Raw genomic sequence first — 17019 nt, forward strand, 5'->3', positions numbered from 1 at the left:
ACTTTTTGCTCCCGCTCCCGAATTGGATCTGATGATTGTGCATGGGTGCCTAATGAAGTGTCTGTTGAGTGTATGATATGAAATAGAAACCTGGGCCAACTCAACTGGCACACTGTGTGAAAGAATATCCTACTTCAAGGGTATTCCCATTTTCTCTAGCACATGACTTTTAAATATGACTTGAAATTTCACATATTATACAGTCAAAGATGCGATACTATCGTCATGTTTTCCGACGGCCACCTCCCACGTTCGCAAAGCAGGTGTTGGCGCATTTGTGCGATACTTGCTGAGGCTTAGAAATCTGTTAGAGGAGCCTTACCGCGGAGCAGGTTTCAATGTGCCTCTTGATTAAATGAAGTATGCTGATAAGTTTATCGGTGATATGTGCTTTATTTTCACTCCAGTGTCAGCCTCTGCTCTTAGAATAACAATGGAAAGATTTGGGGAAAAGGTCAAGGGAAACTATCCACGAGGCATATCAGTGGCAAGAGAAACGTAAGTCTGCAGCACTTTATCATAAAAGCACTCACTGACAAATAAGGCCTCAAGGTACAATGCTGTGGCCTCTATTCATTTTCCATATGATATTTATTTTCACAGTGGAGGTATAAAGATGTACGTTAATGCAATCTGTGTCCAGAGGAATGCCACGTTGTCATCAGTCCTTGAAGCGCTCTTTTTCACACAGAGGCCACACTCTGCAAAGACGTATTTACTTTCTTTCGTCCATCCATTTTATATTCTGTATGGCTTCTCGCTATTTGAGAGATGGTCTGGACTGATCGCCAGCCAGTCGCAGGGCACACATAGAAAAGCAAGCAAGCATACTGTACATACTCACATTCACACTTTTCACACGTTCACACTCACAATTTAGACTTCATTTAAACTAACATGGATGTTTTTGGGACGTGGGAAGAAGTAACGCGAAAGTGCTAAACAGCCAAGCCCGAGATGAAATTCGAACCTCTCAATTGTGTGCTAACCACGAGGTCACCGTGGTGCATATTTAGTTTCTTGTTCGACTAATTGTGTCCAACAATATCCACGGTACTCTATCCTCCAGGGCGCCTTTATAACAGGAGGACTTAAAAAAGCACGGATGGATGACACACAATATGGACAAAAGAAGAGGGTCATGTTATCCTGAAAAGTGAAAATTGACAAAAATAAGGAGCTGATCTCCCCTTTCCATCAGCTTCCACTTCTCTTGGAAGGCATTCATCCAGACGTTCAGATATCGATGATGAGAGAATCATGCTCGCCAATCCCAAGGGAGTAAAATGAGGGTGCGGTCAGGGCTCTTGTGTTCTTCCGGATCCAAGCTCTATCCATGCATCCATTTTCTACTGCTTATACTGTTCAGGATAATGGCTAAACATTAGACTGATGACAGTCAATCACATATAGCCAAACACATGCACACATATTCCCCAAGTGGTGCTCGAGTACCTGCCTTTTTGGTGAAGACATTTTTGTTGTTGTTGTTTTTTTTAAATTCATCCATCAATCAAGCAATAAATAAATATGAGCCTCTCTGTCAACGCAAAGTATTTTGATATTTGAGGGGCATTTATTTGAGTCCTTTGTAGAATTGTTGGAATGCTCCCACCTTAATTTATTTGGGGTCAATCAGGGGCACTTTCAACGGTGGCAGGTGTGTGGTGTCCCCCATTTAACGTGTGTTTGAATGTGATTACTAAATTCTGAACACAACCATCCCCCCATATGTAAGAGGGTGTGTGCACTTGTGCAACCACGTTATTTCAGTTGTTTATTTTTTCCTTCCTCATCCCTCCCTTTTATTTTCAATTGAGTTGTACAGGTTATAAGTTATGTAATAGTGGAAAAAAAAGTTTAAAAAAATATTTATCTTGGTCTCATCACAAAGACCTGATGTTTGTTAACAGTTGTATTATTGATTATTGACTGCATTGATCGTGTTGTTAGCTATAATACATACACAAGTTAAATATAAACAACTTTTTTTTTTTCTTAATTGTATGAATACTTTTGGCAATGGGTGCATTTAAAATTTTTTTTTTTTTTTGCTCTCGCACATGCTCCCCCACAAAAAAAAAAAAAAAAAAAAAAGATTGTGCACATGCCTGCATATAGACACAACAATTAGCACTCACATTCACATCAATATAGAGGCCTGAGGGAACCTAATATGCAAGTTCTTGGAATGCAGAGAGGAGAAACCCACCGCCCAAACCAGCACACAGATGTGGGAGAAAAGGTAAGAACTCCAGAAAAAGGTTTGAGCACATTGGAGAACATCGTTGAACTGTCTTATATTTGTGTCCGTATTATGTAAAGAAAGTTAATAGATCTTAATACATAGTCTTATCAACACAACAAATAAAAAAGCATTTTCTCTAGAATTGTCAACATTTGACACTTGCTAACATTATTCTCAGAGCTTCTAACGTAGCTGCTCCAAGAAGTGGGCCCGGATTGCAGGAATAGACAAAATTTGGCCATCTCCAAATGGTTCGCTTGTCAATGCTGTGTCAGTGGTTCCAATTCTCAACTGGTCTGTTCATGTTCAGGTATTGTCCGAGCCTAAACTCTATTCGTGGCAGCTAAAAGATTGCAGAGCTCACAGAGGTTCTTTTATTTTTTATTTTTAATAGAGTTGCAATGACAATTTACATCTGAGGCATTTTGCTGTTACATTATATATACACATTGAGGATACATCTTACAGTAGCAGGTTTTAACATTCATGCACATAATGTTTTTATATTAAGCACAAATCCTTCGACAGCTTCAACAGCAACGTCTCATGGCAGCCAGTGATATTGTTAACAGGAAATGTCCCGAAGCAAACCAACACACTTGTTACCTTGTGTACATTGTAATGGGAAACACCCCAACCCTGTAATGGAAAGGCCAGGGTTTCTGAAGAAGAAATGTCAAAACGCTGGTGTCAGATCACATGGCTAAAACTGCATGAATGTAATGATGTCACTGTACGTGACCATAAAACTCATAAAAACCTTGCCCGTCATTCATAATTTGCATTCTTATGCACTTTTCAAATAATGTAGTGACATTCACCAATGTATGTTTTCTTAACAACACACCACATTAATACTTACACACATTTAAGTGTGTCATGCCAGAGCAAAATGCCGATGTTTCATCACTTCTACATTTGGATAATACTTCTTGAAGTATTAACTCTTTGTGAATCCAACTTTTTCTCTCTCTCTCAGAACCTTTCTATGATCCAATTTAAGAAAGCAGAAAAACGGAACATCGTTGAATCAGGCCCATTTCTTTGTGAAATACGATAGGTTTGAGGAAGCCTTTGCTACTCAGAATGATTGTACAGAACCATTTATAAACTGCATCTCGGATTCACTTATACGCAATCACTGATCATAATGTTGGGAACATCTGCACTAACTATGCATCCATTTTCTATGCCACTTATCTTGTTCAGGGTCATGGGAACCTGGAGCCTATCGCAGCTGACTTTGGGCACAATTTAGACTGACACTCCCGTCAACATTTGGTAGGTAAACAAGTGGAAAAAAACTTCACACTAAAATTTGAGCAGAGATTCAGTTTGCACAAGAGGCGTTTATTTAGCCTGCTACTTATCGTGGGTGCAGTTTACAGTGGTGTGTTTTAAATATTTGATTACCTTATGTAGCTACAGGTTAAGGGCAAAGTATGGCAAGCATGATGCAATGCATTTCTACACCACTGCAACAAGCACAAATGAAACATGTAAAAAATTAAAAAAATGAATATTATCATCTTTAAAAAGGCAGAATTCACTTTCATTTGATTGTGCAGTTGTAAGTGTAAGTGTTCGATAGAGCGGCTCGATCCAGTGTAATGTGACGCATCTGTGTTCGCGCTCCCCACGTATGTCACACCATTGTGCATACAGCAAATAGCTTACAGCAATGTTTCCTTTTGTTTACAGTGCGGACCTCCCAAAGAGTAAATAGGACTCAGCATTTGATGGAAGTCAAGTGGAACTAACACTCATCATCGGGAGGAAGGGGTTAGGCTTTAACACAGTGAGAAACGTCTGGAGTTGATGTTCATCTTGGTGAGGCCCAGGTGTTTCAGTGGGGTGGACAGAGCGAAAGTGGCCTTCATGGGGATGTCACACAGCAGATCGGACTCCTCGCCGCACTCCTCCAGCTCGTATGTTGCATTGTCCAGCATTTCCTTGTGGCGCTCACACACCTGCTCCACTTTCAGCTTGTTGATCTCCCCACGAAGGCGGATCAGCTGACGGGCCAGATGGTTGTCCTGGTCTTGCATCTCCCTCTTAAAGGTGGGGGAGACAAGAGAAAGAATAAAGGTTGGGTGAAAACAGTGTTTTTATTTCGGCGAACAATATGAAATCAGCCTTGATCCAAGACAGTAAATGGGTTTGTTTGGTACATTTGCAACCAACCAGTTGTTACATACTCACCAGCAAGCTACACATGCAAATTACTGAGCCATAGTGGCTTTACAGAGATAATAATCCTAACTTTGATTGACAACATGTGAAAGGTGTTCATTTAACAATTTGCATTTTTAAAAATAATTGCTATACTATTTATTGTGGTAGTAGTTTGTGATGGTGTAACTGAACATCTTGAGAGTGTTTTCTAATATTTTCCCCGATCTCTTTCTTAAAAAGCAAGTGTGGGCAAAGTATGGCCTGGGGGCCTCATACGACCTGCTAAATTGTTTTAATTTGGCCCACCGAACATTGAGATTAACATTCATCCATCCATTCACTCTCTATCCTGTAATATTTGCTCAATTAAATTAATGTCCTCCCCCAAAAAATCCATCCATCCATTTCTGTACCGCTTTTCCTCACTAGGGTCGCGGGCATGCCGGAGCCTATCTCAGCTATCTTTGGGCGAGAGACGGCGGGGTACACCCTGAACCGGTTGCCAGCCAATCGTAGGGCACATATAAACAAACAACCATTCACGCCTACGGGCAAGTTAGAGTCTTCAATCAACCTACCACACGCATGTTTTGGGGATGTGGGAGGAAACCGGAGTACCAGTAGAAAACCCACGTCGGCACGGGGAGAACATGTAAACTCCACACAGGCGAGGCCGGATTTGAACCCTGGTCCTCGGAACTGTGAGGCAGATGTGCTAACCAGTGGTCCACCGTGCTGCACCCACCCAAAAAAAATGTTGAGCCAAAATATATGTTTTCATTTATTTTATTATTATTTGTAATTAATTTATCGAATTTAATCATTTATTTTTCCCAAATACCATTTCACAAATTCAAAAATATGATTAACACATTTTCATACAGTATACATTGAATGTTTTCATTATTTTATTGAAATATTCGTTAGCTATTCATTATATTCAAATTAATAAGGACTAATACAATGTTAGAGAGAGAATGAATTATGATTCTAACATCTTTAAATTTGAACTTAACCACATCTTACTGATGACCTGACCCAGCTGCCCCTTTTCAAAACCAAATGTGGCCGCTGGGCACAAAGGTTTGCGCAGCCTTGTTATAAGGTTCATGAAAAAAATAACATTAAAAAAACTGATGCGTGTACCGCAGCAAATTCTAAGCACAACAATGAACATTGTGGAGTGCCACAAGGCCAATCAATGGTGGCATTATCATTTGGCATACAGTTGAAATACAACTCTTGAACCGGACGTCACAGGAATGGGCACGGAGCTAATATTGCCGATGGGTGCAAGTACAGCAGTGCACGTTGTGTCCCACTCACCAACTCTTTCCTGAGAAACCGCAAGGCGTCATCAACAGTGTCAAAGCCACAGATGTTTGGCGCGACCACGTGCGGACAGCTGTGCGCGAAAGCTGCAGGTCCGCCGGGGTCTTGTTTGTGCGAAGCGGTGGGAGGATTCGTGTCCGTCCACAGTCCGCTCTGCAGCGTCTCCTGCCACTCCAGATAGGACGGCCTGCGAGTCTCCAACTTCAGCTTCTCCGCGAGCGCCTTCAAGCTGTCCAGACTTCCCGCGTCTCCCTCGTCTGCAGAATGTCTGGAATCCATCACTGACATTGAAATGGTTGCTGGACGCTCGGCTCTTGCAGCGCAACAGGTCTGGACTGCACTTTATAAGCGTCCCAAGCAGTGACCGCCCATCCCGGGTGATAGACGGCGCCTACGCCTATATAGCAAAGGCGCAAACTATGTCGTCACGCAACCGTAAACACAGCCTAAGCACGTAGGAGTGCGGGGCAAAAGTGACACTCGGGGCTTGCTTTGACACGTTTTACTGTGCTTTCTTTCCTCGGTCGTTGATTGTTATTTATTGCTTATTGGATCCCCATTCGCTTTTGCATCTGCCTGGTCACAATCGTTATTGTGACGTGTGCTCATACGATACGATATTCCTACATAGGTCAACAAAATTGATCATGAAAGCAAAACCCACAATGACCACTGAAAAACTTGAAACTTTTGCGCAAGGAATGCTGTCGTTTTAAAAAAACAAACCGTGAAGATCGAACATCTTTATAAGTACGTCGCCCAACAGAACTATTCAGTAAAGCAGACAGTAAATGTCATCCATCATCCACAATATTAACTTTTTAATTTTTTTTTATTTTTCAAAAATATAATGACTTGTAATGAATACAAATAAAGCTGAATACATGCCAAGTACTTGCAACGTTTGTTTTGTGAAAAAAAAACACGTTGTCAAATGATTGCTTCGAAATAATACATATATATATATATATATATTTTTTTTAAGAAGCACCTTTCAATGACAGGACTTGTTTGTACTGTATCGCCATCCAGTGGTTATTAGTTATATTGCAGTTAACCGTCGTCAAACTAGTACGCGCGCGCGCATGCGTGTGCATGTGTGCGTTTCCTTTCATGGGTGAGATTCCAGTTGCAGTTCAAGCAAAAGCACTGATACATTTGAAGTGATTATATAAGAGTCAATACTTATAAAATGAAAGCAAAATATTTTCATCCAATTCTTTAAGAACAGAGCTTTGAGAGAGAGAGAGGAGAGAGAGAGAGAGAGAGAGAGAGAGAGAGGAAATGCACTTCTTCTTGCCACCTCAATCTTGCAACAGTGTTGACAGCATGTAGGCATGTTAGGGCTTTGCCTAGTTATGTTCTCATTGTGACATACAGGAGCAAGGGGAGGAGGATAAAAAAGAGAAAGAGAAGGAGAAGGAGGAGCAGTTGTAGGGGAGTTTTCTTTCATTTTTTGTGCAAGTGAGGAAGTGATTTTAAGTTGAGGCGCTTTATTTGCTCTCAAAGTTTGCTCGTGCTTGACTTGGGTTGAATGGAGTTTTCTGAACACATCAAGACCGCCAATGTAGAAGATGTTGTGCTCCAGCAGCCTCTGCACCCTCCCAGCAAGGGCACCCTGTGCATCACCAGCCACCACTTGCTCTTCTCCGACAGGGAGGAGGACAGCGGTCGGCAGGTTCTGCTGCTCCTCAGAAACATTGATGCTGTTGAGAAAAGGTGAGGCCATGCAAATGGCATAGCTGAGAAATAAGGATCATATTCTATGAAACATTTGTTCCTCATAACGCTAAAATGGTGGAACAGCATGGCCTTTCTAACTCTGATTAACTCACACTCCAATTTACACATAATATGTTAAACTGTCCAATATCTAACAACATAATTCTTCCAATGTGTTTTAAGCAGTGTTGAAAACCTTGTGAACTACTTCGGCCTTTTTCCTAATGCCGGCCGCAGTGACAGGTTAGAGGATCATTTGTGTTGCAATGTGTCAGCAGTTTGTTGCACCTACATATACGGACCACAGGAAACATAACTGCAGCACCTCTTCCTCACAGTTGTGTGTGCGGCTTGCGACTACTAACAGCTTTTACTTGTCCTCTGCAGCTATAAAACTGTTTTTACAGCGAGCGGAAGCCTCATGTAACAACGTTGTGCACGTGTAATTTTCTGCACTGCTACAGCCAAAACATGGGGCATCTAAAGGGGGAAGCAGTCACAGGGGTATTGTGGCTACTGTTTTGCTCTGTGTCTGTATGTAGGGCTACAGAATCTTCGGGGACCCTCGTCATCAAATGTAAAGACCTGCGTGTTCTCCAGCTTGAGATCCCAGGCATGGAGCAGTGTCTTAACATTGCACAATCTATTGAGGTACATGAAATCATTGGCATTAGATAACCATATCCTGTAAGTTTTTAATCTGCCAAGTTGTTTTTTTTGTGTTTTTATTTTGTTTAGTTTTACTTTTGTTTTCTCCAGACTCTGTCCTGTCTGGCTTGTGTAGCTGAGATGTACCCTTTCTTTTACCGACCCTCCAATGCCAGCCTCCGGGACCAGTGGGGCCTCTCCACCCCTGAAAGGCATTACACTGAAATGGAGGCGCTTGTAAGAAAATGCACATACAATATGTCTCCTTGCAACTTTTTCCTCACCATGAACCAACAATCACATGACAGGAAAACGGCAAGGAAACAGAAGGTAGAGCGGGTCAAGAATGAGGACCTCCCTTGTTCCAAGAATTACAGCTTTACCTACGACCAACAACATCAATTTGTGACAGTGAGCGGCCTCCGAAGCCAGCATTGGCTTTTAAATTAGATATGCAGAGTTTCCTCTTTATTGCTAAACAATAATAACATTTCTAATGAGGCCCTCGGTCAAGCATGTGAACAGAACAATTAAAGAAATCTGCATCTCACCCAAAAGTCAGTTGGGATATTCTCCAGTTTACAGTGCCCGCCACTGTAATGAGGAGAAGCAGTATAAAAAAATAGATGGATAAACAATAAAGAAACACCTTCATGCAATTTCTCTCCACCCTCCAGTAGTTCATTTGTAACTGTTATTCCCTCAGCAATCTGTTATGAATGCTGAGAAATGTCGTTGCTGAACAAATATGTCACTGTATCTCGGTAGCCTTTTTGTCCAGCGGCAACTTGTAAATAGAGGACGCTATAGTGCGGAGGTGCCTTCAATAAGACAAAAATAAATATTGAAAATGAAGTATTATAAGAAAAGGAAAATAGATGTTTATCTATTTTGTGATGAGCAGGATAGTATACAGTTGATAAGTAAAACTGTTTTGTTTATCTCTGTTATGTTAATCGAAGACTTTAAACTATCCATAGGCATGAATAAGAGTATGTGAGTGGTTGTTTATTCGTCCTTTGATTGAATGGGGACCAGTCCAAAGTGTACCCCGCTTCTCACCCAAGCTCAGATGGGATAGGCTCCAGCTCACCTGCGACCTAAATAAAGATTGATTTAGTTTTTGAGCGAAGCACCTACAGTAACTTGGCCTAACTACCCTATTTCTCCAGGGCAATGGAAAGCTCCCCACTGTCATTGTGTGTCTAAATTCTGTGTTCTTCTGATTTCACTCCAATGATGTGTTGAATGTCATAAAATTCCTTGTAAAATACAGTGGGGCAAAAAAAGTATTTAGTCAGCCACCAATTGTGCAAGTTCTCCCACTTAAAGAGATGAGAGACGTCTGCAATTTCCATCAAAGGTATACCTCACCTATGAGAGACAAAACGAGGGGGAAAAAAATCCAGAGAATCACATTGTCTGATTTTTAAAGAATGTATGAGCAAATTATGGTGGAAAATAAGTATTTGGTCACCTACAAACTAGCAAGATTTCTGGCTCTCACAAATCTGTAACTTCTTTTTCAAGCAGCTCCTCTGTCCTCCATTGTTACCTGTATTAATGGCGCCTGTTTGAACTCATCAGTATAAAAGACACCTGTCCACAACTTCAGTCACACTCCAAACTCCACTATAGCCAAGCTGTCAAAGGACACCAGAAACAAAATTGTAGACCTGCACCAGGCTGGGAAGACTGAATCTGCAATAGGTAAGCAGCTTGGTGTGAAGAAATCAACTGTGGGAGCAATTATTAGAAAATGGAAGACATACAAGACCACTGATAATCTCCCTCGATCTGGGAACTCCACGCAAGATCTCACTCCGTGGGGTCAAAATGATCAGAAGAACAGTGAGCAAAAGTCCCAGAACCCCACATGGGACCGAGTGAATGAGCTGAGCTGGGACCAAAGTAACAAAGGCTACCATCAGTAACACACTATGCTGCCAGGGGACTCAAATCCTGCGGTGCCAGACGTGTCCCCCTGTTTAAGCCAGTACATGTGCAGGCCCGTTTGAAGTTTGCTAGAGAGCATTTGGATGATCCAGAAGAGGATTGGGAGAGTGTCATATGGTCAGATGAAACCAAAATAGAACTTCTTGGTAAAAACTCAACTTGTCGTGTTTGGAGGAGAAAGAATGCTGAGTTGCATCCAAAGAACACCATACCCACTGTGAAGCAAGGGGGTAGAAACATCATGCTTTGGGGCTGTTTTTCTGCAAAGGGACCAGGACGACTGATCTGTGTAAAGGAAACAATGAATGGGGCCATGGATCGTGAGATTTTGAGTGAAAACCTCCTTCCGTCAGCAAGGCCATTGAAGATGAAACGTGGCTGGTCTTTCAGCATGACAATGATCCCAAACACACCGCCCGGGCAACGAAGGAGTAGCTTCGTAAAAAGGATTTCAAGGTCCTCGAGTGGCCTAGCCAGTCTCCTCAGATCTCAACTCCATAGAAAATCTTTGGAGGGAGTTGAAAGTCTGTGTTATCCAGTGACAGCCCCAAAACATCACCACTCGAGAGATCTGCATGGAGGAATGGGCCAAAATACCAGCAACAGTGTGCGAAAACCTTGTGAAGACTTACAGAAAATGTTTTGACCTCTGTCATTGCCAACAAAAGGTATATAACAAAGTATTGAGACGAACTTTTGTTATTGACCAAATACTTATTTTACACCATAATTTGCTAATAAAGTCTTTAAAAATCAGACTGTGATTTTCTGGATTTTCTTTCTCACTTTGTCTCTCATAGGTGAGGTATACCTATGATCAAAATTACAGGCCTCTCTCATCTTTCTAAGTGGGAGAACTTGCACAATTGGTGGCTGACTAAATACTTTTTTGCCGCACTCTATGTTAATGTCAACAAAAGAGCCTTGACATACTCTACGTGTTGTGTGCACTTTTCAACACTTAATATTCACTGTGGTTTTCAGTCATTTATTTGGCACGTCATGCTTGGATGGCACCCTCTCTGTTTGCAGCATGAAAGATGGAGACTGAGCACTGTGAACCAAGACTACTCAGTATGTCCCTCTTACCCTCCAGCTGTCATTGTTCCCAAGGCGATTGGTGATGATGCACTGAAAATGGCGGCCAAATTCAGACAAGGGGGGCGCTTCCCTGTCCTCTGCTACTACCACAGGAAGAACGGCATGGTGAGCCCAATGTCCCTCGATTTACTTCCATTCACGGTAGTCTTATTGTTTTGAAAAGCAAACAAAACCCGTTTTCAGGTAATTTTGCGCAGCAGTCAGCCACTGACGGGAGCCAACCGGAAGCGTTGCATCCAAGATGAGCTTCTTTTGCAGGCTGCGATTGAGGGCTCAGACAAAGGTTACATTATTGACACACGCTCAGCTCAGCAGGCGCAGCAGGCCAGGATGATGGGCGGCGGGTTTGAGTCCAAATCATGCTACAGCAGCTGGAAGAGACTACACAGACATATGGAGAGGTGTGTGGAGATCACAGTTTATGCTTTTCTCTAAAGATACAGAGCCTATATCTTAATGCAAATTTTGTTTTTGTGGGTGGACATTGAAAACTGTCCACAATATAAGGGATCTCAATCTGAGAAAGGATACTGCTCCTACTTTACATCTTTACACATATTTTGCTCCTCATTTGTGTAGCTTAATAAGCTAAGCAGTAATAATACACACGATGCAATTCTACACCAGTGCAAACAACAACCACATTAATAGACATTTTGTCAAATGAATACTTTTCTGTTGATCGAGATTTGTTATCCTTGTTAAGGTACTATTTCTTGTGCTGTTCTTGTATTGGATCCTATAGCAAGCTATATCTGAAATCTAAAGTGTCTAATGTGATGTAGTGTATTATGCAGCAGTGTTTCTCAAAGTGTGCTACGAGTACCACAGTATTTTACTGTTGGAACTTGGAGAGCTAAGTGCAGTGGATCCTCACATACTCGCGGTTCGGCACCCACGGATTGACCTCTTCCCAGATTTTCTTTCCAATTATTTTTTAGATAAAAGAAAAAGTTTTTTACCTTTTGTTTTTTTGTTTTTCTTTTTGGGTGGGGAACCAACCCAACCCAACCAACAAGTATTTTTGGGGTTTAGAAAAAAAAATACATAATATATATATTTTTTTCAGTGAAATTATAATGGGCGTCAATTAGCCACGGATTTTAGCTATTTCCAGTCCATATCGCCTGTGTATAGCGGGCGTCCACTTTTTGTATTTTTGAGGTGGTACTTGGTCGAAAAAGTTTGAGAACCACTGATATACAGTACACAATGGAAGTAGTGAAGAATTACCTTTGTACAGGGGTAAAACACTTCAGGAAAGTCTAATCAAGCTGGTGGAGGCCTGTGGTGACAAGTCCCCTAATATGGACCGCTGGCTCAGTAAACTAGAAAATTCCAAGTGGTTGTCTCATGTCCAAACAGCTCTATCAACTGCTGGCCTGCTGGCAGAGTGTGTGGAGAGGTAGGAGCTATTTGTATTAAACACATCCCTGTCAAATGTGTTTAGTATGATGAGGATGATGATGATTATTATTATTATGTTTTGTCCAGGGATGGTCGCTCAGTTCTTGTTCACGGTTCTGAGGGGACAGGCTCCACACTGCTTATTAGCACTCTTGCACAACTCATTATGGATCCAAGTTGTCGTACACTGGAAGGCTTTCTCACACTTCTAGAGAGGGAGTTTGTACAGGTGTGTGCACGACTGGATTGGTAATCAACATTTTATGTTTAAATGATCATAAAGGGCATTACAAATGACTTAAAATATGCCATAAACTGTAGTGAATGGTTGTTCATTTCGATTGTCACAATTTGATTGCCTGACCTCTGGTAAGGTCACTGATGGTGTGGTGGTACACTCGGCTCACTTTGGTGTGGGCAGCGTGGGTTCAGTTCCCACTCAGTGATGGTGTGAATGTGAGTGCGAATGGTTGTCCGTGTGTACATGTGCCCTGCGACTGACTGCCGACCAGTTCAAGGTGTAGTCCGCCTTTCGCCCAAAGTCGGCTGGGATAGGCTCCAGCACCCCGCAACCCTTGCCAAGATAAGCGGTGTTGAAAATGGATGGATGGATGACCTCTGGGATGTAATTTTTTATTTTTTTTGGTTTGCAGTTTGTATACACATTCTGCACGATTTAGATGGGCATTCTTAGGAGGAGGGGGATGGGGGGGCGTTTATTATAGCTAACTAATTTTACATCCAGCTATCCATTTTCCATTGCTTATCCACTTAAGAGTCCTAGGTAAGCGTAAAGACTATTTCAGATGACTTGGCGAGAGGCGGAATTCACCCTGTACTGATCGCAAGTTGATCACACGGCATATATAGACACAACTTTCAAAATTTTGAATCTTCAGTTAACCAAGCATGCATTTTTTTATGTGGTAGGAAGCTGTAGCACCCCACACAGTTGTTTTTGTTTTAGACATTTCCCCTTGATGTCCTGTCTGCTTTCTTGTCAACTTTGTCATCTTGCTTGTCTTTTTTAACCTGCTCAGCTTTGCATGTGTATGTGTTGTAAAGCGCTTTGTAACTGCTTGTTTTAAAAAGTGGTATATAAATAAAAACTTAGTTACATGCAAGAGGAGAAATGCAAATTACACACAGAAAGGTCCAGACAAAGATCTTTTGACTGTTAGGCAGATGTGCTAACCACATGTTCCACTGTGAGGCCGCAAACTATATATCCTTATCACATTATTTAGTTTTGTTATGCTATAAATAAATGTCCATCCATCCATCCATACATTTTCTGTACCGCTTATCCCTCACTAGGGTCGTGGGCGTGCTGGAGCCTATCCCAGCTATCTTCGGGCGAGAGGCCGGGTACACTCTGAACTGGTCGCCAGCCAATCGCAGGTCACATACAACCCCAATTCCAATGAAGTTGGGACGTTGTGTTAAACATAAATAAAAACAGAATACAATGATTTGCAAATCATGTTCAACCCATATTTAATTTAATAAGCTACAAATACAAGATATTTAATGTTCAAATTGAAAAACTTTATTGTTTTTAGCAAATAATCATTAACCTAGAATTTTATGGCTGCAACACGTTCCAAAAGAGCTGGGACAGGTGGCAAAAAAGACTGAGAAAGTTGAGGAATGCTCATCAAACACCTGTTTGGAACATCGCACAGGTGAACAGGCTAATTGGGAACAGGTGGGTGCCATGATTGGGTATAAAAGGAGCTTCCCTGAATTGGTCAGTCATTCACAAGCAAAGATGGGGCGAGGTTCACCTCTTTGTGAACAAGTGCGTGAGAAAATAGTTTAAAGGACAATGTTCCTCAACGTACAATTGCAAGGAATTTAGGGATTTCATCATCTACGGTCCATAATATCATCAAAAGGTTCAGAGAATCTGCATGTAAGCGGCAAGGCCGAAAACCAACATTGAATGCCCGTGACCTTCGATCCCTCAGGCGGCACTGCATCAAAAATCGACATTAATATGTAAAAGGATATCACCACAGAGGCTCAGGAACACTTCAGAAAACCGATGTCAGTAAATATAGTTAGGCGCTACATCTGTAAATGCAACTTGAAACTGTTTTATGCAAAGCAAAAGCCATTTATCAACAACACCCAGAAACGCCGCCGGCTTCTCTGGGCCCGAGCTCATCTAAGATGTACTGATCCAAAGTGGAAAAGTGTTCTGTGGACGTCATGTCCTCCGGGCCAAAGAGGAAAAGAAACATCCGGACTGTTATGGACGCAAAGTTCAAAAGCCAGCATCTGTGATGGTATGGGGCTGTGTTAGTGCCAATGGCATGGGTAACTTACACATCTGTGTTGCAGCCAGGAAATTCTAAGTTCATGATTATTTGCAAAAACAATAAAGTTTATCAGTTTGAACATTAAATATCTTGTCTGTGTAGTGTATTCAATTAAATATAGGTCGAACATGATTTGCAAATCATTGTATTCTGTTTTTATTTATGTTTAACACAACATCCCAACTTAATTGGAATTGGGGTTGTCTGGGAGAAGCTGGGAGAAGTCATATGGCTCCACTGCCTCACAGTGAGCCTCGCTGCATCATGTTTTTGAAAAAAAAAAAAAAAACACTTCCCAAATTTGGTTTCTTACCCCAATATAACATCATTTTTGTGCTGCATACGTTCATCCATCCATCCGTTTTCTGAGCCCCTTATCCTCACAAGGTTCGTGGGCTGGAGCCTATCCCAGCTATCATCGGGCAGGAGGCAGGGTACACCCTGAACTGGTTGCCGGCCAATCGCAGGGCACAAAGAAACAAACAACCATTCGCACTCACATTCTCACCTACAGGCAATTTAGAGTCTTCAATCAACCTACCATGCATGTTTTTGGGATGTGGGAGGAAACTGGAGTGCCCGGAGAAAACCCATGCAGGCACGGGGAGAACATGCAAACTCCACACAGGCGGGGCCGGGGATTGAACCCCGGTCCTCAGAACTGTGAGGCAGACACTCTAACCAGTCGCGCAGTCTTAACACCGTGCCGCCGTGCTGCATACAATATGTAAAATACATTATGTGAGCAGCAAGTGTACACTGAGCTTGTAATTATGTTTTGTGTGGGTATTTTGGTGTGTGTCTGTGTGTTACATTAAGGCTACCTACTGTATGTGGATGAGTGGTTAGCACTGCTGTCTCATATCAGATGTCTGCCCTCCAGGCAGGACATCCATTCCAGCAGCGATGTTCGCACTCAGCCTTCTCCCACGCTCGTCTCCAGCAGGAATGTCCAGTGTTCTTGTTGCTGCTGGACTGCGTGTGGCAGTTATGGTACCAGTTCCCCCTCGCACTTGGCTTCTCTGAGGCGCTTCTCCTCAGGCTGGCTACTGAAGCCTACTCCTCAGACTACGGCACCTTCCTCTGTAACAGCGATATGGAACGGTCAGTCATGCTACACCATTGTTCACTACTGTGCAGAATTTAACATGTCATGCAACTTTGCCATCTTTGGCCTTCCTTTCTAGCTGTGCTCTCCAAGTCAAGGGCAAGACTCACTGTTTGTTTCGGGTCCTGCTGAAGCCAAGGGAAAGAGAGCAGTACACCAACCCACTATATGAGCCCAATGAGCTGGCCATTTGGCCATCAGTCCACCCACAATCCTTACAGCTATGGAGAGGTGAGCTTTGGTTCACATGTGGATTCAATATTAACTTCTACAAGCGTGAAAATGCGAGAGGTGTTGTTCAGATCGGCATTCATTTGTTCATAGTGAAATGCAAAACATCTTTCTATTAAATTAAACTTTGACGAGAGGTTTTGTGTGAGGCTCATAATCAGAATCATCTTTATTTTGCCAAGTATGTCCAAAACAACACACAAGGAATTTGTCTCCTGTAGTTGGAGCCGCTCTAGTACGACAACAGACAGTCAATTGACAGAGAACACATTGGAGACATAAAGACATTGAGAAAAACAAAACTACAAAAAAAAAAAAAATCTAACTACCACGCATGTGTTTGGGATGTGGGAGGAAACCAGAGTGCCCGGAGAAAACCCATGCAGGCACGGGGAGAACATGCAAACTCCACACGGGCGGGGCCGGGATTTGAACCCCAGTCCCCAGAGCTGTGAGGCAGACGCTCTAACCAGTCTTTCACCGTGCCGCCAGATACAAATTCTGACAGAGAAATATATTTTACAGTACATTCTAGTTTGTTTTTTTGTGTCAACTTTTCAGTCTATATCTTATTACAGGCTTCTTTCTGAGGTGGACCCAACAGACTCTTCACCTGGAATTGGTCCAGGAGGACATAAGGAACATGGTCATTGAGTGGGGGAAGTTGGCACTCAGCTGATGACCATTTGTCAATAAAGAGCATGATCAATGAGTTTTTGAGGAATGTTACATCGGTCATCCTCATTAACACTGTCTTGTTTTTGTTT

The 17019-nt window shown here is 42.2% G+C and overlaps 2 protein-coding genes across 6 annotated transcripts; one reads left to right on the plus strand and one right to left on the minus strand.

Annotated features, from left to right (window-relative positions):
* Window positions 1–2625: 2625 nt before the first annotated feature.
* Window positions 2626–6202, minus strand: fam167b (family with sequence similarity 167 member B). The gene is made up of 2 exons (XM_061696233.1): window positions 5750–6202; window positions 2626–4302 (listed from the first exon to the last, which is right to left on the minus strand). The coding sequence occupies exons 1-2, from the start codon at window positions 6041–6043 to the stop codon at window positions 4039–4041; spliced, it is 558 nt and encodes a 185-aa protein (XP_061552217.1). The 5' UTR covers window positions 6044–6202; the 3' UTR covers window positions 2626–4038.
* An 861-nt stretch (window positions 6203–7063) lies between these two features.
* On the plus strand, window positions 7064–17010 carry zgc:154055 (uncharacterized protein LOC556036 homolog). Of its 5 annotated transcripts, none has more exons than XM_061696563.1 (11): window positions 7064–7474; window positions 7661–7720; window positions 8020–8128; window positions 8237–8362; window positions 11114–11287; window positions 11366–11583; window positions 12426–12587; window positions 12677–12818; window positions 15797–16017; window positions 16101–16252; window positions 16831–17010. In XM_061696563.1, the coding sequence occupies exons 1-11, from the start codon at window positions 7290–7292 to the stop codon at window positions 16929–16931; spliced, it is 1650 nt and encodes a 549-aa protein (XP_061552547.1). In that variant the 5' UTR covers window positions 7064–7289; the 3' UTR covers window positions 16932–17010. The 5 variants fall into 5 exon arrangements, with proteins under 5 accessions (XP_061552547.1, XP_061552550.1, XP_061552551.1 ...); XM_061696566.1 differs by having other exon boundaries at window positions 15857–16017; XM_061696567.1 differs by having other exon boundaries at window positions 15860–16017.
* Window positions 17011–17019: the final 9 nt, after the last annotated feature.

The sequence above is a fragment of the Phycodurus eques genome, chromosome 14, assembly GCF_024500275.1.
Source record: "Phycodurus eques isolate BA_2022a chromosome 14, UOR_Pequ_1.1, whole genome shotgun sequence".
NCBI classification, from domain to species: domain Eukaryota; kingdom Metazoa; phylum Chordata; class Actinopteri; order Syngnathiformes; family Syngnathidae; genus Phycodurus; species Phycodurus eques.

Coding starts and splice junctions, on each gene's coding strand:
- fam167b (XM_061696233.1), bottom strand. CDS start 6,043: ATGTCAGTGATGGATTCCAGACATTCTGCAGACGAGGGAGACGCGGGA. Junction 4,303..5,749: donor GGTTTCTCAGGAAAGAGTTG/GTGAGTGGGACA, acceptor CCCACCTTTAAG/AGGGAGATGCAAGACCAGGA.
- zgc:154055 (XM_061696563.1), top strand. CDS start 7,290: ATGGAGTTTTCTGAACACATCAAGACCGCCAATGTAGAAGATGTTGTG. Junction 7,721..8,019: donor AATGCCGGCCGCAGTGACAG/GTTAGAGGATCA, acceptor GTCTGTATGTAG/GGCTACAGAATCTTCGGGGA. Junction 16,253..16,830: donor ATCCTTACAGCTATGGAGAG/GTGAGCTTTGGT, acceptor ATCTTATTACAG/GCTTCTTTCTGAGGTGGACC.